Here is a 27,928-nt window from a genome sequence, read left to right as displayed (position 1 = left end):
AAGTAAACATGATTAAGAATCTCAGTTAAATTACAAGATGCCAGGGACGAATAATTAAGCATCATATAAGTATCTTGCCTGCTCACCATCTTTCTCAGAAACATACACACTAAGCTATGGAGTTAGAAATCTGCTTCAAGGTGACAGGGAGCCTGTTTTTGGCATATGTGGTGGTGGTTGCATGGAGACTACTCAACTGGGTCTGGATTAGGCCTAAGAAACTCGAAAAGATGCTGAGAGACCAGGGCTTCAAAGGTAACTCCTACAGGCTTTTGTATGGAGACATCAGAGAACTTGCTGCTCTTAAGAAACAAGCAAGATCCAAACGCATCGGTCTTTCTGATGATATTCTACCCCTTGTAGCCCCAACGGTACATGCTGCTATAAGTAAACATGGTAAGCAATTTCTTCACTGCTAGATTATTATTACATATTTTATTCAGTTTCTAAATGCCTACAACCATGTTATATACTTTCTTGCAGGAAAGAAGTCATTTGTATGGCTGGGACCAAAACCATTAGTCTACATCACGGATCCTGATCTTATAAAAGAGGTCTTGAATAAAATCTTTACCTTCCAGAAGCCGAGTGGCAACCCTTTAACCAAGTTAATCGGAGATGGACTTGTCACTGCTGAGGGTGATAAATGGACCCAACACCGAAAAATCATGAAGCCTGCCTTCCATTTGGAGAAGTTAAAGGTCATCCCCATACAAATTCCTCTATAGAACTCAACAAATGATATTGTCTAAGTTTCTATATGGTATTCACTACTAATGTGATTCTTTTTTATGATGCTTATTAACAGGATATGCTGCCAGCCATGTATTTGAGCTGTAGTGAGATCATGAGCAAATGGAAGGAGATGGTTTCTACAGAGGGGCAGTGCGAGTTGGATGTATGGCCTTATATAGAGACCCTAACGAGTGATGTCATATCACGCACAGCCTTCGGAAGTAGCTATGCAGAAGGTAGAAAGATATTTCAACTACAGAAAGAACAAGCAGAGCTAGTGATGCAAGCTGCACAAACTTTGTACCTCCCAGGAATGAGGTTCTTATTTCTTTCTTTATTCTGTTTCTTTATTAAATAAAATCTTTCAGTATTCCCTTTACTTGCATTAATTTTTATGAAACTTGTTAAACCTAGATATTTGCCAACCAAAAGAACTAGAAGGATGAAGGAGATAAGCAATGAAGTGAGAGCTGCACTTACACCTATCATTAGCAAGCGCTTGAAGGCAATGCAAGCAGGGAAGCGTATCCATCATGACTTGTTAGGCCAATTGCTGGAATCAAATTCTGCAGAAATTAAAGAAAACAAAAACATGAAATATGCAATGAGTGTTAATGATATCATCGAAGAATGCAAGCTATTCTATTTTGTTGGACAAGAGACGACCTCAAATCTTCTTATTTGGACAATGATTTTATTGAGTCAGCATTCATATTGGCAAAAACGCGCTAGAGAAGAGGTTTTGCAGGCCTTTGGAAGCAATAAGCCGGATCTTGAAGGGTTGAATCGCCTTAAAGTTGTAAGTCCTTTATACCCCCCTGGTAAAAAGGTTATGATGAAACATATTAACAAGTTAAAATTTTGCAATATTAAAGCTTTTGAATGTTTTTATTGTGCAGGTCAATATGATTTTGCTAGAGACTCTAAGATTATATCCTTCTGGAACTGTACTCACTCGAACTACATCTGAAGATATTAAATTAGGAGAAATAGCGCTTCCTGCTGGAGTGTTGCTGCAAATATCTATCATCCTAATGCATCATGACAAAGAGATTTGGGGTGATGATGCAAAGGAATTCAACCCTGCGAGATTTTCTGACGGTGTGTTAAAAGCAACAAATGGAAAAACAGTATATTTCCCATTCAGCTCAGGACCCCGGATATGCATTGGACAAAATTTTGCAATGCTAGAAGCTAAAATTGCAATATCAATGATCTTACAGCGCTTTTCTTTTATGTTATCGCCATCTTATAGACATGCTCCCTATGCAGTCATAAGCCTTCAACCACAGTATGGTGCAAACTTGATTCTTAAAGCGGTGTAGAGAGTGGATCCATGAATTTTCTCCTCCGGAGGCACTAATGTACTTGAGTGATTTCTATTATGTGTAGAGTTGGTTGTGTCACAAGTTTATTTTTCATGTCATAATTTGTATGAAATTTATACATTTTTGCCATTTAAGTATTCAGGAGTGTTTGTCCGGCTTAAAGCGAGGGCTTACCGGGGTTTCCAAAAAAAAGTTTGTTCTTTAAAGTCAAAAATTACTCGATAAGCTAGAAACTGACTTAAAACTGAAAGTTAGTTTGAGGTATTTTTTCAATAAATTAATTTTTTTAACCTTCTTTTAATAAAAACTAGTTGAGAATCCGCGCGTTGCGGCGGTCTATAAAAATTATATTAATGATTTAATATTAATAATTGTAGAATACAATAATTTTGTGGTTGTGTATAAACATTATATTAATGATTGAAAATTAATATTTAGGATAAAATAAATTTTATATTATAAAAATCTTGATGTACTACGAATACTAATATATAAAATTGCAAAATTGGACCATAATTCATGTTGAAAAAATGAAAAAAAAAAATTACACGTAATTAACAATTTAAAGCACTACGAATCTTAATTTTATTTGTGTTTTTTTTTAAAAGTAATCGTATTCTTATATTGTCACCTTCCTCCAATTTTTTTGGATTGATTGTGCACAAAAACATATTACTTAAATCTGTGAGATAATGGTCTATAACTACCCTTACTTGTAACAATATTTATTTTTTAATACTGTATGAACAGTCTTCACTTAAAAGTTGCTTAAACGAAGCAAACAAATAATGCAAGAATAATTTTTTCCTGTTTATAAAATAAATCATATAAAAATTAACAACAAACATGTCTGATGAACAAAACAAATATTATAAAAAAATAACCAACAAACATACATCACTATCATCCATCAATATCATGTCAAAGACTATATTCTTTTCCCGTGTTTAGATTTGTCGATTCTCACATTGCGGTTTATAACTACCTTTGCTTGCAACAACTTTTATTTTTTTTAATACTGTATAAATAGCCTTCAATTATCGTTGCAGAAGAACGGCACACCGAGTTAGAAATCGATCAAGAGAACTATTATCACCAGAGAGAGGTAGGGTTGTGATATTGAGAGAAAGGATGTTGTGTTTAGGTGATCCAAAACCCTACGACCTATAGGAGTATTTATAGGTGTAGGGAGACTTGTGTGCTACTTTTTCCCATAATTAAATAATCTGAAACAAAATCAAATTAAAAACTCATAAGTTACCTAAACAGACTTTCTAAACTTAAAACTTATCAGTCAGTCATATTTAACCTCCGCTAAAGAGTTCTACATACATACTAACACCCTACATTAAAAAAATTTTGGAGTTAAATTAATTTTTATAATATTTTATATATTATATCTTGAGTAAATTTCAAAGATAGTGGCCATGTTTTACCTCATTTTCTAAATTTTACAGCGACTGGAGTTCAAGTGAACTTTATATTGAAGGGGTAGATAGTAAAAACAGATAAAGGTGCCCTCTAAAAAAAGAGGCGCGGTAATTCATTCTACTTTACTCAACTGTCACACAGAGTGAAACCCTAATTACTAAATTCCAATCTTTGATTGTTGCACATCTACACTTGTTACGGGGTGTATTCGATTGAGATTTTAATGGATTGTTTTTAGTCTATGGATTATAATGGATTGTGTGTGATTTTAAATTTGTGCGGATTCTTGATAAAATGTCGCAGAGTTTATGGGATTTAAGCACAAGGCTTCAAAATCCCATTGATTTTGATGGGATTTCAAAAAACTTAAAATACACTGAAGAATGCCACAAAATCCATCATTTTATGAAATGCAAAAAAATCCAAACATCAGATTTTAATGGATTTTAAAAAATCCCAATTGAATACCATCATTTTGTAGCATAATTTAAAATTTCAATTGAATACCTCAAGATTTTAATGGATTTCAAACAATCCCAATCTTTTAATGGATTTCAAACAATCCCAATCGAATACCCACGGATTTTATGAATGCAAAAAAATGCTTTAAAATCCCAATCCAATACACCCCTCAATTTGGCTTTACAAGGGGTCTAATTGGAGGTTTAAAAACTTGATTTTGATGATTAATTTTAGTCTCGTTGCTTGTATAATTTTGTGCATATGCGCGTGTTTTGAACGCTGGTGATGGTGTGAGGGCGGAGTATGGTCGGTGATGAAGAAGGATCAGAGGGATGGTGACCGTGGTTGGGGTTCCGCGGCGGCGGCGGCGGCGGCTGTATTTTTTCCGGGATGAAAGAAAGTGAGAGTCTGGGTGGGTGATGGATAAGTGATAACGTCGCGGGTTTTTGAGAGAGGAAAGGTAATACAGGGTATTATATAAGAAACCCAGAAATACCCTTGCTCCGTTAGATCGGAGTAAAACATAATCACACCATTGAAATTTACTCTTATATCTTTATTCTAACACATTCTTCACGGTAGAGAGTAAATTTTCTTGAATAAAAGAAAGCTGGGCTATTGTATCGTGATACGATTCGCCTGTGTTTTTATCATAATACAATTCATGTGTGCAAACTGTATTCTTAACAAAAACCATGAACATTTTGCATTGAAACAGGGCCTTGTCATTCTCACGCGTAGCGTCCGCGAGAAACGCGTTGTTTACATACGGTCGCACACTGCAGACATGGTTTTCTATATCTGGCATTGCATATGCATAGATATAGACAAATGAAAACGCAATTCAAGCGTGCGTGTCAACAGCCTGTGCAACTTTAATTGCATGTCTATCCATACTGGGAGTGCATGCAAGTGCCAATTAATCTCCATCCATACTGCATCCATGTCATGATGTAATTGCAAAACTAAAATCAAATCATGCCCTGAAAATCTGGTCATATACAACTGTCGAAATCTGTGATGTTTACAAATGTTGTGTACTGCAGGATAAGTAGGCTATAAGATTTTCAGTTTTGTACAGCTGTGGGCTGAAACAAAAACAAGGTCTACTTATAGAGGTCCCTGCTTGTTTCACTTCCATTTTGTACCAAGTATTGTGTAAGATTGATGGCTTTCAATTTGGTTTCACCTTGCCTTCTTTTCGTAATCTTGTTCTTTGTTAATTCTCCAAATTTGATTTCAGCTAAGCAGTTTGATTATCCAACTGCAAAGCTCAGTACTTCATGGATCAATGATCCTTCTGCTACACGTACTATTCAGTTTGGGGATAAATCAACTGTGATTCCCGTTCTTTTACGAGGAACGTTAGGCCAGAGATTTGCTTGTGGCTTCTACTGTAATGGAAAATGCGACTCTTATGTCTTCGCCATCTTTCTTGTTCAAACAAACAGCGCCGCGTATATTGTATCCCCTACTGTGTCGTTCCCACAGGTTGTTTGGTCAGCCAACCGAGACCATCCTGTTAAAATCAACGCGACTTTGAAGCTCACATCGGATGGTGATTTGGTGCTGCGAGATGCTGATGGTTCTGTAGCCTGGTCAACTGAAACTGCTGGTAAGTCTGTTGCTGGTTTAAACTTAACTGACACTGGAAATTTAGTACTCTTCAACAAACGCAAGCAGGTGGTTTGGCAATCTTTTGATCATCCTACGGATGCTTTGGTTCCTGGACAGAAGCTCATGGAAGGGCAGAATCTAATTGCAAGTGTTTCCAAGACTAATAGTCGACTTGGTTTGTGCTCTTTTGCGGTCAATGATCAGGGTGTATTTGCTTATGTAGAATCCGAACCCCCTCAGGCCTATTACAGTAGTTATGTTTATAGTACCGAGAAGAGTAAAAAGCCGAATTTTGTGAAGTTCCTGAATGGAAGCCTTCGTTTCTATCCACGTTCATCGGAGAAAAAAGTGCCAGTTCATATATTTGATATTCCACTAGCATCATCAGTACAGTACATGAGACTTGAGCCCGACGGACATTTGAGAGTGTACGAATGGAAAGATAAGTGGGAGGTTATAGCAGATCTTCTCACAGGGTTTTCAGGTGAATGTGGTTACCCTCTTGTGTGTGGGAAATATAGTATATGCTCAAACGGACAATGCAGTTGTCCTGGAGCCAGCAGCAGTGGAATCCGATATTTTAGGCAAGTACAAGAAAAGTATCCTAATCTTGGTTGTGCTGCAATAACTCCTCTCAGTTGTTCTGCCTCAAAATATCAGGATTTTGTGGAGCTGAAAGATGTTACTTACTTTACATTCAACTCCAGCATTGCCAATACTAATGTGAACAAGTGTAAGATTGCTTGTCTGATGGATTGTTCATGTAAAGCAGCTATATTTCGCTATGGATCAGATCCTTTGAGAGGGGATTGTTTGCTACCATCCCAGATCTTTTCTTTAATGGACCATGATCCGGAAGAGGCACACTACAACTCAACTGTGTATCTCAAGGTGCAGAAGAAAGCCATCAACTGAGCTGCCTTCATCAACTTAGGCTTCTCAGATATAACCCCACAAAATGCAAATCTAAAATAAACTGTTCTTTTCAGGTGTCACCATGTAAAACTATGTTTCGTTACCAATAAAGCTATACAGGTACTCCCCGAGTATAGTTCCTTGGAGTCCGAGTATAGTTCCTTGGAGCCCTTTTTTTTTTTTTTAGTATTAGAAACCATCATCTAATCTGCCCAACAGCCTTTAATCTAACGGCTTACGATCAAAATAAGAAAAAAAGTATTTTAATAAACATTTAATTACATACAAAAAAACATGTACATACGTAGTTGATATCTAATACATCATGATAAACCGTTGGTATTGCCATCGAATTCATTAAAAAAAAAATGCTAGGACCCAAATGGTGCCATTCTTGTATAATAAATGAGATTCAGGATCCAAGCTGGGACCAAACACTACTCTAAATAAATACTCGTCCGTTTTGAAATCTTAACTGCATATTTCAAGAATATATTATACTTTTCTAACATAAAACTGAAATTCACCATACGTTTTTTTCCTTCTAACTTATTTGAATTCTTATAAACCCTCCCTTCACTACAGGGGAACACAAAGAAATTTCTTGCAAAGGTTTCGATCTTGATTGTCTGGGCCTAATGGGTGTTAACTTAGTTTTATATACTTGCATTCTTTTGTTTATATTGTTTATTGTGCATTCTCCAAATCTGATTATAGCTAAACAATTTGATTATCCAACAGCAAATCTTTCTACTTCATGGATCAATGATCCTTCTTCTCCAGATACTGTTAAATTCGGTGATGGTTCATCTGTGATACCTGTTCTTATAAGAGGAACATTAGGCCAAAGATTCGCCTGTGGATTTTACTGTAATGGAAAATGTGACTCTTATCTTTTTGCCATGTTTCTTGTTCAGACAGACAGTGCAGCCATTATTGTAGATCCTGCTATATCTTTCCCACAAGTTGTTTGGTCAGCCAACCGAGACCATCCTGTTAAAATCAACGCGACTCTGAATTTCACATCAGATGGTGATTTGGTGCTGCGAGATGCTGATGGTTCTGTAGCCTGGTCTACAAAAACTGCTGGTCAGTCTGTTGCTGGTTTGAATTTAACTGACACCGGAAATCTAGTACTCTTCAATGAAAGCAAGGGGGTGGTTTGGCAATCTATTGATCATCCAACGGATGCTTTGGTCCTGGGACAGGAACTCGCGGAAGGTCAAGAACTAATTGCAAGTGTTTCCAGGACTAATAGTGGACTTGGTTTATACTCTCTTGTTGTGAATGATAAAGGTTTGTTTGCTTACGTACAATCTAATCCTCCTCAGACCTATTATAATTATCAAGTTTTTAGTCCAGGGAAGAGTGATTTCCCAAATATTGTGAAGTTCTTGAATGGAAGCCTTGGTATTTATCCACATTCATCAGAGAAACATGAGCCAGTTCAAATATTTAGCATTCCATCAGCAACATCAGTGCAATACATTAGACTAGAATTCGACGGGCATTTGAGAGTATACCAATGGAAAGATAAGTGGGTAGTTATAGCCGATCTCCTCACAGGAAATTCAGGTGAATGTGGTTACCCTCTAGTGTGTGGAACATATAGTATCTGCTCTAGCGGAAAATGTAGTTGTCCTGGATCAAGCAGTAGTGGAACCCAATATTTTAGACAAATAAGAGAAAAGTATCCTAACCTTGGCTGTACTGCAATAACTCCTCTCAATTGTTCTGCCTCGAAGTATCAGGATTTTGTAGAGCTTGAGAATGTTACTTACTTTACATTCAACTCCAGCATTGCCAATACTGATGTGAACAAGTGTAAGAGTGCTTGTTTGAAGGATTGTTCCTGCAAAGCAGCTATATTTCATTATGGATCGGATCCTATGAAAGGGGATTGTTTTCTCCTGTCCGACGTCTTGTCTTTGATGGACCTTGATCCACACGAGACAAGCTATAATTCAAGTGTGTATCTCAAGGTGCAGAAAAATAGCACAAGTGGCCTGACATAGTCTCGACTCTTCTCAATTCATTGTCTGTTCTTACCGGTGTCAGTGGTATTGTACAAAACAATGTCTGGTTTCCAAAAATGTTAAGCAATTTTAAGAAAAATTTCTTTCTGCAGCAAATTGTTGTTTTACACAGTTTTTGTCTTCATTTAACCAAAGCCGAGACACTTTCACATGCATCCACCATGGCACCATCCCTCTGAATTAATTTTGATAATTCTGGCCTGTGGGAAATAGGATCTGCACGAGGGAGATAAAGCTATTATATTGCATTTTCTATGTACTTTTGCAGATAACTGTGTGCCTGGGCTTTAAATATCCTGTATTTAACATCACCCGAGTTTTATTTTTGCTATTTTAGACAATATACATTACAATATCCATCGAATTCTGATGAACACTGATATGTTAAAGACAAGAAGTTATACCAGAAAAAGAAATCAGGATAGTAAAATACACCAAGTGGGCTGTGTGCGCTAGAAATCAGTGCAATAATGCTTATTTATATTTGAGTATATTTCCTTTTGCACCCCGCTGGTTTTGGCCAAAATCACTTTATTACCTATACTTTCTATAATTGCACTGTGCATCCCTTTACTATTTTTGGCGCGTCAGTTTGCACCCTTCCGTTAAAAAACACATGGGTAGTTTGGGCAATATATAAAAATTAATTATTGATAGATCTTTATTTATTTATTTTGACCCTCTAAACGATATTTTTTGAAAATTCTTAAAGAATGAAAGTTGTAGAGAACGAAAAGATCCTTTTAAAACAATAAAATTCAAAATTATTGAAATCTTTTTTGTAATTTTTTTCTAGATTACAAAAATTAAAAATCTTGTAAAAATTCGTAATAAATTCAATTAATTTAGGATTTCGATAATTTTTGATGATTCAGAAACCCTTTCAATTACCTATAACTTTCGTTCATGTTGTCTCCTCATATTATGTTTTGAAATATTTTTGAAATAATAAAATGTATTTACAACTCATGTTTTTAGTTTAAAATTCAATTTTTCAAAAATATTTCGAAACATGATATGAGGAAACAACATGAACGAAAGTTATAGACGATTGAAAGTGTTTTCCGAATCATCAAATATCATCGAAATCCGAAATTAATTGAATTTATTACGAATTTTTACAAGATCTTTAATTTTTGTAATCTAGAAAAAAATTACAAAAAAGATTTCAATAATTTTGAATTTTATTGTTTTAAAAGGATTTTTTCGTTCTCTACAACTTTCATTCTTTAAGAATTTTCAAAAAATATCGTTTAGAGGGTCAAAAAAAATAAATAAAGATCTATCAATAATTAATTTTTATATATTGCCCAAACTACCCCTGTGTTTTTTAACGGAAGGGTGCAAACTGACGCGCCAAAAATAGTAAAGGGATGCACAGTGCAATTATAGAAAGTATAGGTAATAAGGTGATTTTGGCCAAAACCAGCGGGGTGCAAAAGGGAATATACTCTTTATATTTTTATGGTTCTACAGGTGCACGGGATCAAAATAAGTGTACTAGAGAGTTCTACAAATACTACTAGTCTCACTTGCATTTTGCGCTAACCCTGTGTTTATTGATTATATTGTTCGACTATGGGTGTAGAATTAGTTTTAAGCACTTGCATTCTTTCCTTTCTATTCTTCTTTGTTCCTTCTCTGAATCTGATATCTGCTCAACCATTTGATTATCCAACTGCAAAACTCTCTACTTCATGGATCAATGATCCTTCTGTTCCTCCACATACCGTTCACTTTGGTGATGGTTCAATTGCCACACCGGTTCTTTTAAGAGGAACATTAGGCCAAAGGTTTGCTTGTGGCTTTTACTGTAATGGAAAATGTGATTCTTACCTTTTCGCCATCTTCCTTGTTCAGACAAACAGCATCTCCCATATTGTTTCCCCTACTGTGTCATTCCCACAAGTTGTTTGGTCTGCTAACCGAGACCATCCTGTTAAAATCAATGCCACTTTGCAGCTCACCTCAGATGGTGATTTGGTGTTACGCGATGCTGATGGTTCTGTAGCCTGGTCAACTAAAACTGCTGGCAAATCTGTTGCTGGTTTGAACTTAACTGACACTGGAAATCTTGTACTTTTCAATAAACGCAAGGAGGTAGTTTGGCAATCTTTTGATCATCCCACGGATGCTTTGCTCCCGGGACAGAAGCTTCTCGAAGGGCAGAAACTAATTGCAAGTGTTTCCAAGACCGATAGCAGAGCTGGTGTGCACTCTCTTGTTGTGAATGCTAAAGGCTTATTTGCTTATATCCAATCCAATCCCCCTCAGCCCTATTACGAGCTATATGTCTATGGCGAGGAAAAGACTAACAAGCCAAATTATGTCAAGTTCCTCAATGGCAGCCTGGATTATTACCTACATTCATCAGAGCCAAGTGCTCCAACTCATACAATTTACATTCCACCAGCCTCATCAGAGCAGTACATGAGGCTAGAATCCGACGGGCATTTAAGAGTATACGAATGGAAATCCAAGTGGGAGGTCTCAGCAGATGTCCTCACAGGTTTTGCAGGTGAATGTACTTACCCTCTGGCCTGTGGGAAATATAGCATTTGCGCAAATGGACAATGCAGTTGTCCCGGAGCCAGCAGTAGTACAGTCAGATTTTTTCGACAAATCAGAGAAAAGTATCCTAGTCTTGGCTGTGCTGAAATAACTCCTCTAAGCTGTTCAGCTTCGAAAGATCAGAGTTTTGTTGAGCTGAAAGATGTTGCTTACTTCACATTTAACTCCAGCATTGCTAACACTGATGTTAACAAGTGCAAGAGTGATTGTTTAAAAAGTTGTTCCTGTAAAGCAGCAGTATTTCGTTATGGATCAGATTCTACTAAAGGCGAGTGTTTGCTGCTGTCTGAGGTGTTTTCTTTACAGGACCATGATTCAGAACAGAGGCACTATAATTCAACTGTGTATCTCAAGGTGCAAAAGAATACCATCAAGTGACCTGCAATCGTGCCAACAAGGTGTTGGTATGGTGGTAGAACTCTTGTACCTCTTCCAGAAGTTTGACTCGAGGCGTGTGTGTGTCTAATCAATTAGAAAGAAAAAAAAAAAAAAAAACAGTGACCTGCCGTCATCATAGGTTTCTCATTGGTGTAATCTCGAAATGTCAAAACAATTCGATAAATTTATCACTGTCTGTTTTTTTATTTGAAGATTTTATCACTGTCTGTTCTTCAAAAATATTGTTGCCCATTTCAATGTATTGGTGTGCCAGTTGCACTTCTGCAACGAATTCTTCATCTCTCAATAACATTTTAAAATTTCGAATTTTGGTTGTTGATATATAGACGTTGAATCATTTAATTAGATTAATCATAATTATTAGATTGAATGTTCGGGATTTGTTCGGATCCTACTGGCGACATATTAAAATATTTTTATAATAATATTCATTTAAAATGTATTTAAATAAGATTCGATCCCATAAATAACATATAAAAATTGTATTTATTTAAATACTATATATAATTTAATTCTAAACTTACAAACAAAATATATTATTATATTTTATTTTAACTCAATTGAAAATCATAATTTATCATTAACATTAGATTCTTAAAACTATTTAAAAAATAATATATAATGTCCTAATTTCAAATATAAGCCCTGAACAAAAAATTATTCAAATATAAGTCGAGGATTGATATATATTCAAATATTCAAATGAAACTAAACTGGGCGTGATGTATATGTAGAGAGAAGCCCAAATTATTAGGGCTTGGAATACTTTTCAAGTCCGTTCTAAACCCAAGCCTACCGACGTTGGGCCTAGTCCCCCCTAATATGGAGCATCTTCCGGGATGGAGATCTTAATGTAAAAAACATGTAACTTATTCTAAATATTTATAAATTAATTTTTAAAGAGATTTCCGCAACTATAATTTTTAATTAATATTATTATATTATTCATAAGTTATATATTATCAAAATTATATATATATATATATATATATATATATATATTATAAATCTACTTTTATTGCACATATAAATGTTAAGTGAAGAGCTCGTATGCCTTTTTGATCAATAAATTTACATAATATATTTCAACTAATCATTTTAACCCCTGCATTAAATCACGAATATATGGGATCGGATGGAGTCGGGTGAATTGACTCAGCAATTAATTGAAAATAATAAAGTTAAGGAAATTTAGTAAATATACTATTTTTGATAAAAAAATTTATAATTTTATTATTTTCTGAAAATAATTACGAATGTACTTCCCAGAATATGATAGCAACACAACCAATACGGCGGGCACAGCTTTCACCATTTTCGTTAAGAATTCCGTCAACCAAACGCATTCCATTCTTACTCACCTATTACAGGTTGAAGTAGAGCTACCTATTAACTTGTGAAAAGCCCAAATTGTTAACTAGCAGTTGCAGATTCGAAAATGTAAATTAAATATTTTTATAATATTTTAAAGAAAATTGCATTTTTTGTATATTTCGAGACCCTAACTAGAGCTGTTTAACGAACCGAGCTGTTTGCGAACAAGCTCGAGCTCGGCTCGTTAAGAGCTCGTTCGGCTCGGCTCGTTAAGTTAACGAGCTCGAGCTCGAACACAAAAAATTGTTCGTTAAGAAAACGAGCTCGAGCCGAGCTTTTAGTATGTTCGGCTCGAGCTCGGCTCGAGCTCGGCTCGTTAAAGCTCGAAAAAAAAGAATATTTTCATAATAATTTCGTAATATATATATGTTATTGAACGCCGAATTCAACATATAATATATCAAATCGATCATGAGAATATCAACTATAATATGGTACCATCAAAACATACTAAAAATTTTATTTGGCTTGCTATTTTAAGAGTAAAGTAGCGGTTTGGTCTTATTTTTCTCTGGCTCGGCTCGGCTCGGCTCGTATTTGTTCGTGAACAAGCTCGTGTTCGGCTCGTTAGTTATCGAGCTCGAACTCGAACACACTTTTTTGTTCGATAAGAAAGCTCGGCTCGGCTCGGTTCGATAAGAAAAAATTTAAAGCTCGACTCGACTCGGTCAAAACTCGGCTCGGCTCGGTTCGTGAACAGCCCTAACCCTAACCAAGTTTCAAGCTCTAAATATTTTCTCGATTGTTGCACCAATACCCGGTCTCCAGTACAAAAGTATGAGCGGGGAGTACTGATAGATACGACGGAGGCAGTAGTTGAAAAGCAAAAATTCGTGGGGTTTTCTTGATAATCAGTGAAACTGCAGAAACAGTATTTGAAAAGCAAAAATTGGTGGGTTTTTCTTGAAAATCAGTGAAACTGCAGAAAACTAATGATTAAATCATTCACTAATTACACGAGGTCGCATGCATGAATCATGGTAGTACGAATATCCAATACAGTAGATTTTTCTGAGTAATTTGTACGCAGCAGGGAGCAACTAAGCACATTGTGCTACTCCCTCTGTTTCTTTTTTCTTTTCTTGTTTGTGATATCGGTACTGTTCATAACATAAGACAAATTACTAATTTACATCTAATCTATAAAACTAAATATAGTCATGAGTGATCTTGTTAGATTCGTGTTCACAAGTACTTTAATACAGTGAAGTTTTTATATTTAATACTACTACGAAATGAAAGATATTAACGATCAAAAATGTGTATTAACAAACGTGAAAAGTACAAACTAGAAAAAATATTTAGAGACGGAGGGAGTAACATTTACCGACTTATTTCCTGTATATACAATACTACTATACTAGTTGATATCTAGTTTGGCTTTTTACACCTAATTTTAGGTGGTTTGCTATATAGCCGGTATTGATATTTTTATAATTTTTAATAAATATATTTTATTTAGAAAACTATTAAAAATATTAATTTTAAATGTGTAATCAAACCTCCTAAAAATTCATGTAAAAAAAATCAACCGTCTTATATAATTGAATACTCCATGCAAAATATCTTATTTCTTATTATTAGTTTTTCAATTCCCCCCACACCCGTAAGGCAACACAAAACAAAACAGGGAAGATATACATATATATCATACAGCTTATAATACATATTTTCTTTACTTTTTTAAAAAAAGTTGCTTCATAAAGCGAATGCCTCTAAATAATATATTCCCTCCATTCTAAACTAACAATCAATTTTTTGATGTAAGACAAATATAATTATATATTATCTTTTAAAATTTTCTTTTCTGACTGAAAATATAAATATTATTTTATTATATAATTTAAAGAATAATATATAAAAATATATTCTTTACATCTCAAATCTCAAATTACGTGCAACATCTATTTTGGAAGAGGGAGGACTTTTAGGGGAAAAAAGGTTTTCTCAACAAAAACATACGTGCGCATACAATTTACACCACAATGTCAATGTCCCAGAGAATTCAACTAAAATTCATTCATTTCCCGCCATAAAAGACAGCCTAAACATAATATGAACACGAAGAGGCAAACAAAACAAGTAGAGTTTGTAATGTAGAGGAGTATCTAGAAGCAAGTCAAGTAGCGTGGATGTGTCTGAAACATATATTATTATCGTGAGAGACAAGTGAAGGCGACAATTACATGCAAAGCTTACCTTAAACGTGTAAACCGCTGAACAGAAGCAAGCTCAGCACAGGAATCTAGAAAAACACAAGGCAGCTGAGCTGAGAGAGAATTTAAATTTATGTATCAAGTTGTAGCATATATCCACCAGCATAAAAACAAATATTTCTCTGCTTACACTTTAACACCATTCATATTATACATGTATTGTTTCCGATATGGATGTAGATGGCATCAGCCGTGTCCACCTAGCTCTACGTTTTTATAGCACTGCATCCTGCAGCGTTTCGTAGCAGCAGCGTATCATACACTGTACACCTTTTTTGGTATTTGAGAGATGGTTTCCAGAAGCTTTTTATCCGAATATTGCGTTTTATTTTGTGGGCAGTGGCTGCTGAAATTTTGAATGATTTACTTTTGCTGATAATTTGCAGACAGTTAGGGATTTAGTATTAGAAAAAGCAGATAACTTTTATGGATAAAATATGATTAGAAAGCTTTCAGAACTCATTAGAGCTGTAATTCGGGAATCTTTATAGCTCGTCCGGCTCGAACTCGTTTAGTTGGACTCGAGTCGGTTCGTTTAGTTAAATAAGTCGAGTTCGGGCAGAGATTATGTCTCGCTTGATTAAATGAGTCGGCTCAATTCAACTCGTGAAATTAAACGAATCGAGTTCGTTTAGGGTTTTAGGCTCGATTAAATATAAAATTAAACGAGCCGCATTGACTAACTCGTTAAAATTGGCTCATTTAGTTAAACAAGTCGGCTCGACTCGAATCGTAAAATTAAACAGGTCGGGTTCGGACAAAAATTTTGACTTAATTAAGTTAAATGAGATGCTCGATTAATCTCGGTTCGGTCACAAGAAAATCAGAAAAATTCGACTAAAAATTAGTGAATTCATATTAAGAAAAGACAATCTGAAGTATATAAAAGAGCAAAGGAATCTATAAATTTTCACACTTTATTTTAATGCTGCATTCCTTGACAGAATGATTGAGTGAACTAAAACTCCAGCTTTTTGTTAAAGGTGAATTATCTCACGACAAGAGAACGGTACACATTATTGTCTTAGATGTGTTAAAAACCAATTATATTAATTTCTCACCACAAAATTCCATGAAAACACTAGAAGAGTCAACAAGCATATCCAATAAAAGAATTGTGTAAACTGAAATCTCTATACAAGTCAAACTATGAAAAAGAAATGAATAAAGTAAGATAGAAACCCACAGAGACAGACATAAAGTTGTATAATGAGTGTCCTCATCTTCTACTATCACCACATGCTATTCACAACACTTTCTTCTAGAATTGCATTAGCTGTTCGCCTGTTTTAATATGTGTTTTCCGTTTTTCTACTTCGCTGCTTGCGTTTTTTCAAAACCAGATGATGAGAGAAAATTTCAAAACATGGTTCTGCCGCACGTAGGATATATCTTCGTGCCGAGATTCCGTCAGACGGACAAAACTTGCGTTTAGAGCGTAAAATTTTAGAACTCCGAAATTCTAAGTTCTAACACCAGGGTCTCTGATTTGACACTAATAAGTTACCATAGTTACACGGTTTCGCTAAGAATTTAGGACATGACAAAGTAATATTCAACTTTTCAATAGCTACAGCTGAACTAATTTGATTTGATCAAAATGCACATCGTAGCTTCTCTATCAGAAGAATCAAGAAGCCATGGAAGCCTTGATGTATTGGACTTCTATGTTATTGGCTGATGCCTGATGCAACAAATTCATTACCTGATAAAACTCTGAGTACTAAAGAAACAGAAGAACATGCATAACTAAAAACATCAGGAGTTCATGACTGCGTGAGTTTATAAAATGGCGCGGCAAGGAGATCAAAATGAAGGAATCAAAAAATTTATTAGTTCAAAAGCATACAGAACAGGGAATACTAAAGCTAAACTAGATGAGACATATATGGACTAAGATCAAGAAAGAACGCCACGGCTAAGATTTATTTTTGTACAACAAGAAACTAGCCATCATAGTCTAAATGTTGGACAAAATAATCAAGCAACATTGTCAAGTTCTTTCAGCTGGAGTGAGATGCCCCATCTGTTCCGTAAGGTTATGGACATGATTCAGATTAGTCCACCAGAACCTTTGTTGCCCTTCCATTGCGGTATCACTTGTTCTTCCATCTGTGTCTGATTTCTCTAGCTCGTCTTCTTGAGTGCCAGAGGAATTTGGAGTCTGGTCAGTCAGAAATTGTTCCCAGAAGACGTCATTCACCCCGGTTGGTAGAGCTTGAGTTGGTGTCTCCTCAACTGGCTCATTTGGAACATCAAAATCAGGAACATTAGCAGGCCTTGCATTTACGTCTATCCCTGAAGATTTTGGCCTTGATTCTAAGTCGAGATAGATAGAGGAGATGGCAGGGCTATCTGCATGATCAGAAGCAGCAGCAGCTAACTCCAGGGGTGAACGAATATCTCTTGAATGAGGTGATGATGGATGGAAGTTTGGCGAGCGTTGTTGGACATTAATATCAGAATCACCAGATGAAACATCCATCTCTGTTATGACTAATGGTGATGGCTGCATTGCACTATAATCATACATGTCAACTCCCGAAGATTGACCAACCCCGTGTAGAAAATTCTCCCAAAACCTCAAGGATGAGTCTAACTTCTCTATTAGTTCCGAACTTAACATAGAAATTGACATAGTATCCTGATTTTCTTCCTCAAAATTCGAATATTGGTTTTTATTGGCTTCATCATATAAATATGTGGACACTGCCAACCTTCTCTTTTTGCTGCCAAATTGATACTGTTGTCCGATAGCCGGTGCAGTACCGTGTTTCTGCAGTATTTGGGCAAGGAATGTAATAGTATTTCTCTGTCGATTTTCTATGTTTCTCAAACGCTCCCCCAGGGAATGTACTTCAATTTCAAACCCTTGACTCTCCTGCTTATGCCTTTGTAACTCTAATTGAAGCAAATGCTTATCATGTTTGAGCTTCGCGATTTCATCTTCAAGCTCCTGTCTTTCTGAATCCGTCAATGGACCTTGTTGATGCGCAGAATGGCTATGAATTGGCTTGCGACGGTGAATTCTTGGCAGAAGATGTTTCTGACCTCTTATAAATTCCTCATTGGCAAACTCCCACTGATCAGGATCAATCTTCCTAAAACCCTGGTCCAAAAATAAAATAAAAAATTCAATTCACACAAATAAACATTAGGCATTGCAACTCTATCACAGCCCCTTTGATTTCACAGTTAAAATTCTGGTGAAACATAAATAAACAACAAAAAATGTCACTTGAAGTCCCCTGCTACTACAGAGCTTATAACAGTAACAACAAAATATATATCTTTAAGCCAAAAAGTCGGGATTCTTCTCTCACCCGCCGCACTGCTCATACAAACAATAGTAAAATACACGAAAATATAAAAGACTAATGTGCTTACATAAGTATTGAGTTGCCTGACAAAGCTGGAGAAATTGTTGTGCTTGAAGTAAGTTGGAAGCAAGTCCTTAGCAAACTCCGGAGGATTCCAGACAACAAAGCTCCGCCCTGTGTGACTCCAAGAGACCACAGAGTCAGTCACCGGGTCTTCAATCATCTCATATGTCTTTGTTAGAAACGGAGCTGGTGAACTCGAACCATGAGACCCTTCCATCATAATAACAATATAGCTAAATAAAGTAATTAATCTTCGAGGTTTAATTCAGGTACAATAAAATCAAGAAAATAATTTTGAGTGACACCCTTAACTTGAAAACAGATTGAGGTGGAGAGCAAAGAGGCTCCAGAGAAGTGCTTAGCAGGGAAGACTTCAATAAAATAATGTGAAACGAGAAAAAGTGGAGGGGGTATTTATAGTAAATGGACAAAGGGTTTTTGAGGACTTGGAAGTGAGAATATGTATTGAAAGTGTTGTGTATGTAGTGTTGAAGGTACTGGACAGTTGGATTTATTTGTGAAATCTGAGTTGTCCGAACTCTTGGGTTGAAAATATGCATGATAATGAAGATACATATATAGGAGAGTTTGAGATGGATGAAAGATGAGTCCAAAGAGATGAAGTTGATGTGGACAGGACTTTGGTAATGGACTGACTTCAAGAGCAGCCATGTCCCAGCTCATTATCATGATTAAACATCGTTAACTACTTTCTCTCCTCTCGTTTTCTATGTAATTTGTAATGTATATGTAAGAACCAAATACACGCATGTTAAAAATAAAATTAAAAAATTCATAGAAGATAATATATTTTCTTTATAATATACTAGCTTTTAACCCGTGCGAAGCACGGGCGGGTGTAGAATTCGTAATTTATTAATTATAATTTAAATTTTGACATCATCTTATTAGTGTTTTAGTATTAATGAATTGAATTTTAACCGGATTATATATACCAACTGATTACATTTTTTGGACGACTACAAATTATATCAATATCGGTTTATTATAATATAGTATATAAATTATATTTAAAAAAAATAATGGTGGAGTTTTTATCTTGTACTAATTTTGTACGATTACAAATTATATCTATGTTGGCTTATTATAGTATAATATAGATTAATTATCATTTTTTAAATATAATTCATCGCATTTAATATGATAGTTAATATCTTAACAAATAAACGCATTTTTAATAGAGATTTTGAGTGCTTACATGTTATGGCACTCTTTATTATCAATTTTAAAAACATGTTTAATTTTAAATATATTATATTTTATTATTATTATATATATATATATATATATATATATATATATATATATATATATATATATATATATATATATATCACTAGTGTAGAGAGTTATTAAGAATTTAATATAGCCAAGTACAAGTATGTTAAAACAATCTATTAAAAAACATGAACAAAAGATCAAACAAGCTAACAATATATGTATGTGACATATAAATAACAGATACCTGATTCTTTCTTACCAACTTCTAGAAAATGGCGCAAGTGAGGATTGAGAGTGTCATCTATCCAGCATCATTGTACATGCTGTGACAGTCTTAACTTTTTGAAACTTGTTATATCTAAAGTAAATCATCATTCATGTAACAGTCATAACTTTTGAAACTTGATACTCCATCTGAAATAATTTCTAGTGAATTAAATCAATAGCACAAATTATTTATTTATAATTTAACATAATTTAATATGATAAATTAAAATTCTAAGATATCTGCTTGAATAATATTGATTTATAAATCATTTATGGGCTATTGAAAATATAATAATAATAATAATAATAAAGTTATAAATAACTTATGACTCTTTGATAACTTTTATCAAAAAAAATTAAAAATTAATTCACGAGAAAAAATATCTCAAATTAAATTTTAGATACTCATTTCTAATCTTAAAACGACTTATGTATTACATAAACACACATTTTTTTTAGTTAAAAATCAAAAATAACTAAAATCCGGATTTTAAACTTAGACAAACACTCAAATCTTATAAGTTGAGATTTGGGTTTAGTTTTCTCCATTGAATCAAATAAAACTTGATTAGTTAAATTATCAAATTTATATATTTGAATTCGAGTTAGAAGGTGAATTTATGCTACATGTAAGTCAGTCAGTCAAGCTGGTTGATAAAAAAAAAATTACACGATTTGGTAATTTTTAACTAGATGACTAAATGATTATTGTATTACGGAAAAAGAAGGGAAAATCTATTTTCCCCGGAGGCTATAGTGTAGTATTCTCATCATTTTTTAGAATTAATTTATAAAATTTTTTGCATAACATAACAGACTATTCTATTTACTCAAACAAAAATAAAAAGATTCTGCATAATCGTCCAGGAAGAAGATAGGCATCCTCGACTAGAAGCAGCGGTGCAGCGGCACCACCACCGCACTGCACCACTGTTAATGGACAAGTACAAAGAATATTTACTGACCGCCCTAGCTTAAATTTGTACTATTTCACAATTTTAATAATATATGTACTCTATTCAGAGGCTCCACACATTTGGCATACGAATAAACTAATCATTATGTTATGCTTTTTATGGTGTTTTTTTTTTTTAGACGGATCCTTTTTGCGAAGGCTGACTGCTGTGCAATGAAATGGACTTTATTGTTGTTTTTAAAACTTAAATTATAATATGGCGGGAGGAATTTAACACAGATATTTTCTCTAAAAGTTATGCGTAATTTGTATCATTTTCGTTTTTTATATGTTATAATCAGTGTTCTAAAAATCCCCGATTTAACCGATAAATCCCCGATTAATCCTCTGCAAGGTCGACCACCGATCCGATTTTTGAAATCCGATTAATCCTTATATATATTTCATAATCGAAGTATATGTGATAAATTATTAAAATTAAATACTATATTACTTTAAATATGAATAATTATAGAGTTTATGAATATAGTAAATATATTAGTTACTAAATAGCTAATATAATAATACCTAAATATTAAATAATATTTTAATATTAAAATAAACCCGATTTTAACTCCGATTAATCCTTCCGATTAATCCCCGATTTTCGATTAATCCTTGAATCGGTAGCTCAAACGATTAGGTCCGATTCCCGATTTCTGTAACACTGGTTATAATCATCTGGAGAGGGGTGATCTTACTATTTACGGATAAATTTTATTTTAACAGGTAGTGTGATTGCTATCTGATGTTTATATATTAATTAATACTAGATACTAGATTTCAATTTAAGCACTTGAGATAAATGTCTATAATATAATGCGGATATTTAAAGTATAATTCAAATATGAAAGTGTATATATAAAACTAAAATTTTATCTTTATTAGTTAGTACAATAAATTATTCTTATTAATTAGGGATCTTGGTTGGTTGGAGAGAATGGATTGGAATTGAATGAAAATAATGGAGATAGCATAATGATTTTGAAAGAAAATTGAGTAATTGAAAAAATTGTTACTACGAGATTTGAGAAGAAAACAAGTAGGAAAAAAATTGAGCAATCAAAAATGGGATGTTATTTCTAATATAAGGTGTAAATAATATAACAGAGAAAAAAATATGAAATTTATAAATATTTATTTATAACCTATTTAAATTTCATTTCATTCTTTTCATTGATTCAATCTAATCAAACACAACATTGATGTCGGGCGTAACTTATGATTTTACAATGATATTAATAAAGTTGACATAAAATGGTATTCTCACAGTAGAATGAGTCACTTCTTTCTACATGCATCTCAATGGGGTCGGTATATGTATTTATAAATAATATTTTTCAATTTTTTTGTTTTGTATAAAAATATAAAATTCATAATTTTAGACAAAACAAAAAATTTGAAAAACATATTTATAAATACCTCTTCCGACTATATTGAAATACGTGAAAAAGTCTGAGATTCATTCTTTCTAAGAACAAAGGAGTAATTAATAAAAATTGTAATCCAATTTGAAATGATTGGCTCATCTTATTTTCCGTCAAATAAGATTCCTCAATTGTAACCCGTATATAAATGTGTTTTTTTTCTGAAATTATTAACTTATTTTATAAATACTACATAATTATTAAATATTTAATATTGAAAATATTATAAAAAAAATATGAAATAGTCTTACCCATATAAGTTCTGACTTCTGAGGAGTGAGGCGCGAAACAGGCTCCAGACAGGTCGACTATTTGAGAATTGAGATCACCTTCATTGTCCAACACTTAAAGCCCATGAAAGTGAACCCAGCCCATCAGGTTCATCAATTTGAGCTCATTCAACCATTCTTCACATATGAATTTTCTACCTGCCCAGACAAAATATATTAATTTAAAAGACAATAATGTAATATGCTAAGAATTGTTTTTTTAATTATATTAGTGGATATTTTAAAAATTAATTCTCTCGATATTGATGAAAATAATTTATTTAACAATATTAAAAATTACATGAAAAATCTAATTAATGTCTCGATATCAATAAAAAAATTATTTTAAAAAATTTGGTACATAAGTGATGGTCTAAGTTAAATTATACCGAAAAAAATCAATAAAAAAAAATCATTAACCCGTTTAGGACCGGGAAAAGATCAAAATAACCTTAAATCGGGGACTTCCAAAAACAATTCATCAACTTTCACCAACACCAATTTATTTATTTGATTTTTTCGGAAAAGAACGGAGCTCAATTATGAATCATATATGGACGAAGCTATCAAGCTACATGCTGTGGGGGCGGAGATAAGATATTTTTGAATAATTACAACGACAAATTGCCAATGAAAAACAACCAACACAATAATTATCTGCATTGCTCAAATTTGAAGCGCATATATTTCTACACGTAATGACATAAAAAAGACCACATAATTAACCCTTTTATATGCACCTGGTTAAAACTTGAGATCAAGCTCTGCATTATTCTCTTCTTTTTCTTGCAGTTGAAAAAATGAGGATGGAAGACACTGAAGTTTCCAGGCGGAGAGTGAGCATGATCGCTGCCCACTTCGCTGCCAACGACGACGTTTCTGCCATGGCTACTCATGTTCTCCCCGTGGTACGCATCCTTTTATTATATGCAAGCTAGTGACAATAATAAGAAAATAAATTTATTTTGTTCTTGAATGAGTACCTTAATTCCTGAACTTGATGTATGATCCATTAGGCACTGCCATGTACCCTCATGCATTTAACGTATAAATGTGTCTCGGCTTGCTAAGTGTACTCGTTTAGTTACCAGGTCTCCTAAAACCGTGCAACTTAATTAGATCATGTTTTTACTTTTTGGTAGGCCTCTTCACTTGAACCCTTTTGTTTGGACTTTGGAACTGAAGAATTGATCACTGTGTAATAATAAAAGGCCAAATGATATGTCTTTGCTAATTTGAGGGTGTTAATGTGTCACACGTCGATTATGGCTCTGTTAGAGGGGATTAATACTAGTAGTTTATAGGTGTATGAGATATCTATAATTGGTTGAGGTTGCTAATATACTGTACGGGTATTAGAATTGCAGCGGCAGTCTAACCTCTTTCACACAAAGGCGAGATAACAAAGTAAGTTTTGCTAGGCAAGGATCTAGTTCTCAAGCTTGTTTTATGAGGCAAGTTTCAGCAGAACCACAGGTTCGTAAACTTTTGTTCTTGTGTTTTAATTTTATATATCACTAATAGTACTAAATAGCTAATTTCTTAAGGCCTAACTCAAAGCTGCTCTGCCTTATTTTGCCATGCCATATCTGAAGGAACAGCAACAGCTTAACACTGGCAAGTCTGAAAACCAGGGAATCCCATACACGAGTACCACCTGTTCAATTGAAAGATATAGAAAATCTAAGGAAGGGCCCTTGTTTTCTCGACCCATTGTCCAAGATTACACCTTTTCGGCATCTGAGCCTCCTAGGTTTGCCAGGCCTTACAGTGGAGATGCAAACATGTTCTGCGAGGATATTAAAAATGCTCCCAAATCTAATGGTAAAAACATATGTTCACAATTTATTAATTCATATTCTTGAAGAGTCATGCTATCTTGTTTTAACAGAGCATATGTGCCCTTCAGTACAAGTTTTGGGCAGGAATTTTTTTTGCATTGATGTGTGTTTGTTACTTTGCCCTCCATTATTACTTATCAGACTTCGTCTACAAGTCATGTAATCTTATTAGAGGGATTAAACACGGGCAATCAAGTTTATACTCCATTTTCTAAGTATAGGTTTTCTGTTTTTTGACTTCTCGTGGTGGATTCTTTATAGATAGTACAGAGTGGTCTCCAAGGATGGATATAGGGGAGCAGGGTTACAATTATCTACTTTTGGTTGAACTTCCTGGAGTATGTACCAAGGACATCAGAGTTGAGGTCAATAACGAAAGGTAGACAGATGTATTAAGAATGTTATAGTCTCGTACTTTCATTCATAATATTTACATTATGTTACACAAACAGAAAAGTATATATGTATTTTTCAATATTATGATATAGTCTAAGTACTACTGAAACGTTTACGTTTGTAGTTTGGTCGTGAAGGGAAAACGTTCTGTAGATCTTGAGAAAGTAGCAAAGTCTTCTGATAGCTCGATCTCTGGATATCACAAAATGGGGATTTTCCAAGGGCCATATCATGTTTCATGGCCACTTCCCTCTAATGTGGACAAAGACAATGTTTCTGCTGAATTTGTGTACGTTTTCAGCTATTGTTATCATACATAGTTATATACCCCTAAATATTATCAACTAAAACTGCGACAACTGATTCACAAATACGTATACTGCTTGTTGCAGGAATGGTCTTCTAAGGATCAGCATTCCCAAGCTTTGAGATGTTAGCATGGATGCTGCCAGTTGATGGTACTACGGATACAAGTACATGAATCATAATTGCGCGTCTCTATGAACAATGTAAAATGTTAAGACTTGAGATTTCAGCAGGGAACCAGTATTACAGATACCATACAAGTAATGAGTTGTGTCTATGTATAAATGAATAATGAATGTTGAGACTAGTGATCTTGATATTTTACCATAAGCTACTACTGGGAAAGTAGCGCATGTGTATAGGAGTACTGAATGGTGAGTGTTTACATAAAAACAATGAATTGTGTGTTTGTGTGTCTCTGATTCTCTATAGATATGTTGTGTGTTCTGCAAGATTAAAGCTCAGTATTGAATTAGAACAGCATAAAGTAGTTGGTTACGAGTACGAGGAACTCCAGGAAACCAGCAGTGGCCACAGTCAGTGCCAGGCTGCGATAGCTATAGAATGTCTTGCTTATTGGCCTCTGGTATTACCTCAAGTCAATTGAAGGATCTAACTGAATATCGAATTTTTAGCCAGATCATATATTAGTCTATCGGATATTACTTCATCGAGGTTTACTCTAATTAATGACTTTTAGCTAAGGATTTCTACGATTAGAGATGTTCTTCTTCCTTAATCTTTAGTTATCAGAAAGAGAATCATACTATTACTCTGTTATGGAGGTAGTAAGAAAGAAACAGGTATGATTAGTTGGTAATCTCAGAGATTATTACTCGGTTAAAAGATGATTAAGTAAAAAGGACTACCAACTGCGCAAAAGCATAAACAATAATTAATGGCTAGGTAAGGTTGGCGCTTAATTGTAATACAACAGAAATGACCGATGAAGAAATATTTAATCACTTGGCACTCCAAAGTTTCAATACTCTTAGTTAAGTGATAAATGATTCATGATATCTATGTTTTGGGTACAATAATTTGTTTAAGATAGCAACATTTTACCTGTAAATTGCTTTTTCTTTGGTTGTTACGAAACAGATTAGACGACTATGATATAAGTAATTTGGAGGTGAGCAAAAATTCTCCAAACTGATCGAAACCGGCCGATTCAATCCGTCCAAACCGAATTTAACGGTTTAATAACGGTTTGGTTTGGTTATGGTTTCAAATTATAAAACCGAATTATTTCGGTTCGGTTTCAGTTTTTACCTCCAAACCAACCGATAAATCCGAACCGAACCGAATGTGTACATTTAAATATTAATATACATGTACTAATAATGTATTATTAAAAATAAAATTATAATCTACGAAAAAATGTAAAATCTTAAACATATAAAAGGTATCCTAGTAAAAAATTTCTTTATAAAAATATTATTTATTCTATTTTATGATATTAATTTCGATGTATGTATAATGTTTCCTTTCTTTTTATTTATATTTTTATAAAAGTATACGAATCACATTTTTTTATTTTCTTCCGTCTCTTTTTATCTATCAAGCTAATATATTCTTGTATCCTCTTTAAATATGATTAAATAGAAAATATAAATTGAATTTTTCATTCCTTATTTTTCAAGTTAAAATTTAATTTTGTTGCTAACTTTGTTTTACATATAAAAACGGTTTAAACCGAAACCAAACCGAACCGAACCGTTTTAAACGGATTGGTTTAGTCTGGATTTTAAACATAATGGTTTGGTTTTGGATTGAGATTTTGAATAACTGATTATTTCGGTTTGATTTGTTTTAGACCCTTCAAACCGTCCAAACCGCCCCATGCTCACCCTAAAGTAATTAGTCAGTAGCCACACTTGCACTCGATTCTACCATGGAAATCAAGCAACAACCGTTTGGTTTGCTTCACTTAATCACTATTTAAATCCCATATTGTTCCTTATCTATTTTTTTTTTGAATAAATAATTCCCACCAATCACTTTAAATTTTTAAATTACATGTGCATAGCGTTGTCATGTACCATCACTTCAAAGTTGGATACTTCTTAGAAAGATAAATATTTACGCGCATATATTCCATGAACAAGCTTTTCGCTTTCTGTTATATTAAATCAATTAGGTCAAAATCGAATCCTTTATATATTTTGTACAAAAGATCTAATTTAACAAATCAGATAAATTGAAAAACCGATTCACACAACGAAAAACATAATTTCATGATTAACAACTTATTGATCAAAAATTAAGGTAAGCGTTTCAAAATCCAAACCTTTCCTCGCTAAGGCCCTCCCCCAGTAAAGCCATAAATAGCGAAAATCCAAAATTAATTTCGAAAAAAAAGTACCACCGAACTAATTCCCATGTGTGCGAACACAATATTTAATATTTAATACATCAATCAATATATATATATATAAAGGAGGATGCGGGCGGCTCTAGAATTGCTCGATTCAGCCTTCTGATTTTTCTTGAATTTCGGATATAAAATATAGTTATATTAAAAAAAAATCAGGTTCAAGAATTCTAAAAGTAATATAACTCTTTTCTTATCTATACTATACTATTAAAGCCGAAAGATTAAAAGTTTGGTCGGTCGGTACTTGGGCCAAAATACGGGCCTATCTATATAACTAATTATTCTTTTTAATTTGGACCAAATTACGGGCCTATCTATATAACCAATTAATAATTCTTTTAAAATCGTCGGTACTTGGGTCAAAATACGGGCCTATCTATA

At 33.9% G+C, this 27,928-nt stretch overlaps 6 protein-coding genes across 7 annotated transcripts; 5 read left to right on the top strand and 1 right to left on the bottom strand.

The window, feature by feature from the left end:
- The first annotated feature begins 5 nt into the window (after nucleotides 1-5).
- LOC108217907 (cytochrome P450 CYP72A219-like) lies at nucleotides 6-2,236 on the top strand. The gene is made up of 5 exons (XM_017390814.2): nucleotides 6-396; nucleotides 484-701; nucleotides 809-1,053; nucleotides 1,150-1,534; nucleotides 1,635-2,236. The coding sequence occupies exons 1-5, from the start codon at nucleotides 117-119 to the stop codon at nucleotides 2,058-2,060; spliced, it is 1,554 nt and encodes a 517-aa protein (XP_017246303.1). The 5' UTR covers nucleotides 6-116; the 3' UTR covers nucleotides 2,061-2,236.
- Nucleotides 2,237-4,592: 2,356 nt separating this feature from the next.
- LOC108217472 (EP1-like glycoprotein 2) lies at nucleotides 4,593-6,634 on the top strand. The gene has a single exon (XM_017390301.2). The coding sequence runs from the start codon at nucleotides 5,124-5,126 to the stop codon at nucleotides 6,486-6,488; it is 1,365 nt and encodes a 454-aa protein (XP_017245790.1). The 5' UTR covers nucleotides 4,593-5,123; the 3' UTR covers nucleotides 6,489-6,634.
- Nucleotides 6,635-6,730: 96 nt separating this feature from the next.
- Nucleotides 6,731-8,607, top strand: LOC108216333 (EP1-like glycoprotein 4). The gene has a single exon (XM_017389072.2). It carries the CDS (start codon nucleotides 7,127-7,129, stop codon nucleotides 8,501-8,503), a length of 1,377 nt encoding a protein of 458 aa, XP_017244561.1. The 5' UTR covers nucleotides 6,731-7,126; the 3' UTR covers nucleotides 8,504-8,607.
- Nucleotides 8,608-10,011: 1,404 nt separating this feature from the next.
- On the top strand, nucleotides 10,012-11,765 carry LOC108217665 (epidermis-specific secreted glycoprotein EP1-like). The gene has a single exon (XM_017390536.2). The coding sequence runs from the start codon at nucleotides 10,103-10,105 to the stop codon at nucleotides 11,471-11,473; it is 1,371 nt and encodes a 456-aa protein (XP_017246025.1). The 5' UTR covers nucleotides 10,012-10,102; the 3' UTR covers nucleotides 11,474-11,765.
- Nucleotides 11,766-16,896: 5,131 nt separating this feature from the next.
- LOC108217666 (heat stress transcription factor A-4b) lies at nucleotides 16,897-19,015 on the bottom strand. The gene is made up of 2 exons (XM_017390537.2): nucleotides 18,472-19,015; nucleotides 16,897-18,193 (listed from the first exon to the last, which is right to left on the bottom strand). Exons 1-2 carry the CDS (start codon nucleotides 18,685-18,687, stop codon nucleotides 17,078-17,080), a joined length of 1,332 nt encoding a protein of 443 aa, XP_017246026.1. The 5' UTR covers nucleotides 18,688-19,015; the 3' UTR covers nucleotides 16,897-17,077.
- Nucleotides 19,016-23,253: 4,238 nt separating this feature from the next.
- On the top strand, nucleotides 23,254-25,587 carry LOC108217669 (uncharacterized). 2 transcript variants are annotated; one of them, XM_017390540.2, is made up of 6 exons: nucleotides 23,254-23,535; nucleotides 23,987-24,103; nucleotides 24,223-24,451; nucleotides 24,730-24,847; nucleotides 24,989-25,153; nucleotides 25,257-25,587. In XM_017390540.2, exons 1-6 carry the CDS (start codon nucleotides 23,428-23,430, stop codon nucleotides 25,291-25,293), a joined length of 774 nt encoding a protein of 257 aa, XP_017246029.1. In that variant the 5' UTR covers nucleotides 23,254-23,427; the 3' UTR covers nucleotides 25,294-25,587. The 2 variants fall into 2 exon arrangements, with proteins under 2 accessions (XP_017246029.1, XP_017246030.1); XM_017390541.2 differs by having other exon boundaries at nucleotides 23,315-23,535; nucleotides 24,229-24,451.
- The last annotated feature ends 2,341 nt before the right edge of the window (nucleotides 25,588-27,928 follow it).

The sequence above is a fragment of the Daucus carota genome, chromosome 4, assembly GCF_001625215.2.
Source record: "Daucus carota subsp. sativus chromosome 4, DH1 v3.0, whole genome shotgun sequence".
Classification (NCBI taxonomy): domain Eukaryota; kingdom Viridiplantae; phylum Streptophyta; class Magnoliopsida; order Apiales; family Apiaceae; genus Daucus; species Daucus carota.
This window is presented reverse-complemented; position numbering and strand designations above follow the sequence as displayed.

Coding starts and splice junctions, on each gene's coding strand:
- LOC108217665 (XM_017390536.2), top strand. CDS start 10,103: ATGGGTGTAGAATTAGTTTTAAGCACTTGCATTCTTTCCTTTCTATTC.
- LOC108216333 (XM_017389072.2), top strand. CDS start 7,127: ATGGGTGTTAACTTAGTTTTATATACTTGCATTCTTTTGTTTATATTG.
- LOC108217669 (XM_017390540.2), top strand. CDS start 23,428: ATGAGGATGGAAGACACTGAAGTTTCCAGGCGGAGAGTGAGCATGATC. Junction 24,452..24,729: donor AAATGCTCCCAAATCTAATG/GTAAAAACATAT, acceptor GATTCTTTATAG/ATAGTACAGAGTGGTCTCCA. Junction 25,154..25,256: donor AATGTTTCTGCTGAATTTGT/GTACGTTTTCAG, acceptor TGCTTGTTGCAG/GAATGGTCTTCTAAGGATCA.
- LOC108217666 (XM_017390537.2), bottom strand. CDS start 18,687: ATGATGGAAGGGTCTCATGGTTCGAGTTCACCAGCTCCGTTTCTAACA. Junction 18,194..18,471: donor TCAGGCAACTCAATACTTAT/GTAAGCACATTA, acceptor TTTTTGGACCAG/GGTTTTAGGAAGATTGATCC.
- LOC108217472 (XM_017390301.2), top strand. CDS start 5,124: ATGGCTTTCAATTTGGTTTCACCTTGCCTTCTTTTCGTAATCTTGTTC.
- LOC108217907 (XM_017390814.2), top strand. CDS start 117: ATGGAGTTAGAAATCTGCTTCAAGGTGACAGGGAGCCTGTTTTTGGCA. Junction 397..483: donor TGCTGCTATAAGTAAACATG/GTAAGCAATTTC, acceptor ACTTTCTTGCAG/GAAAGAAGTCATTTGTATGG. Junction 1,535..1,634: donor GGTTGAATCGCCTTAAAGTT/GTAAGTCCTTTA, acceptor TTTATTGTGCAG/GTCAATATGATTTTGCTAGA.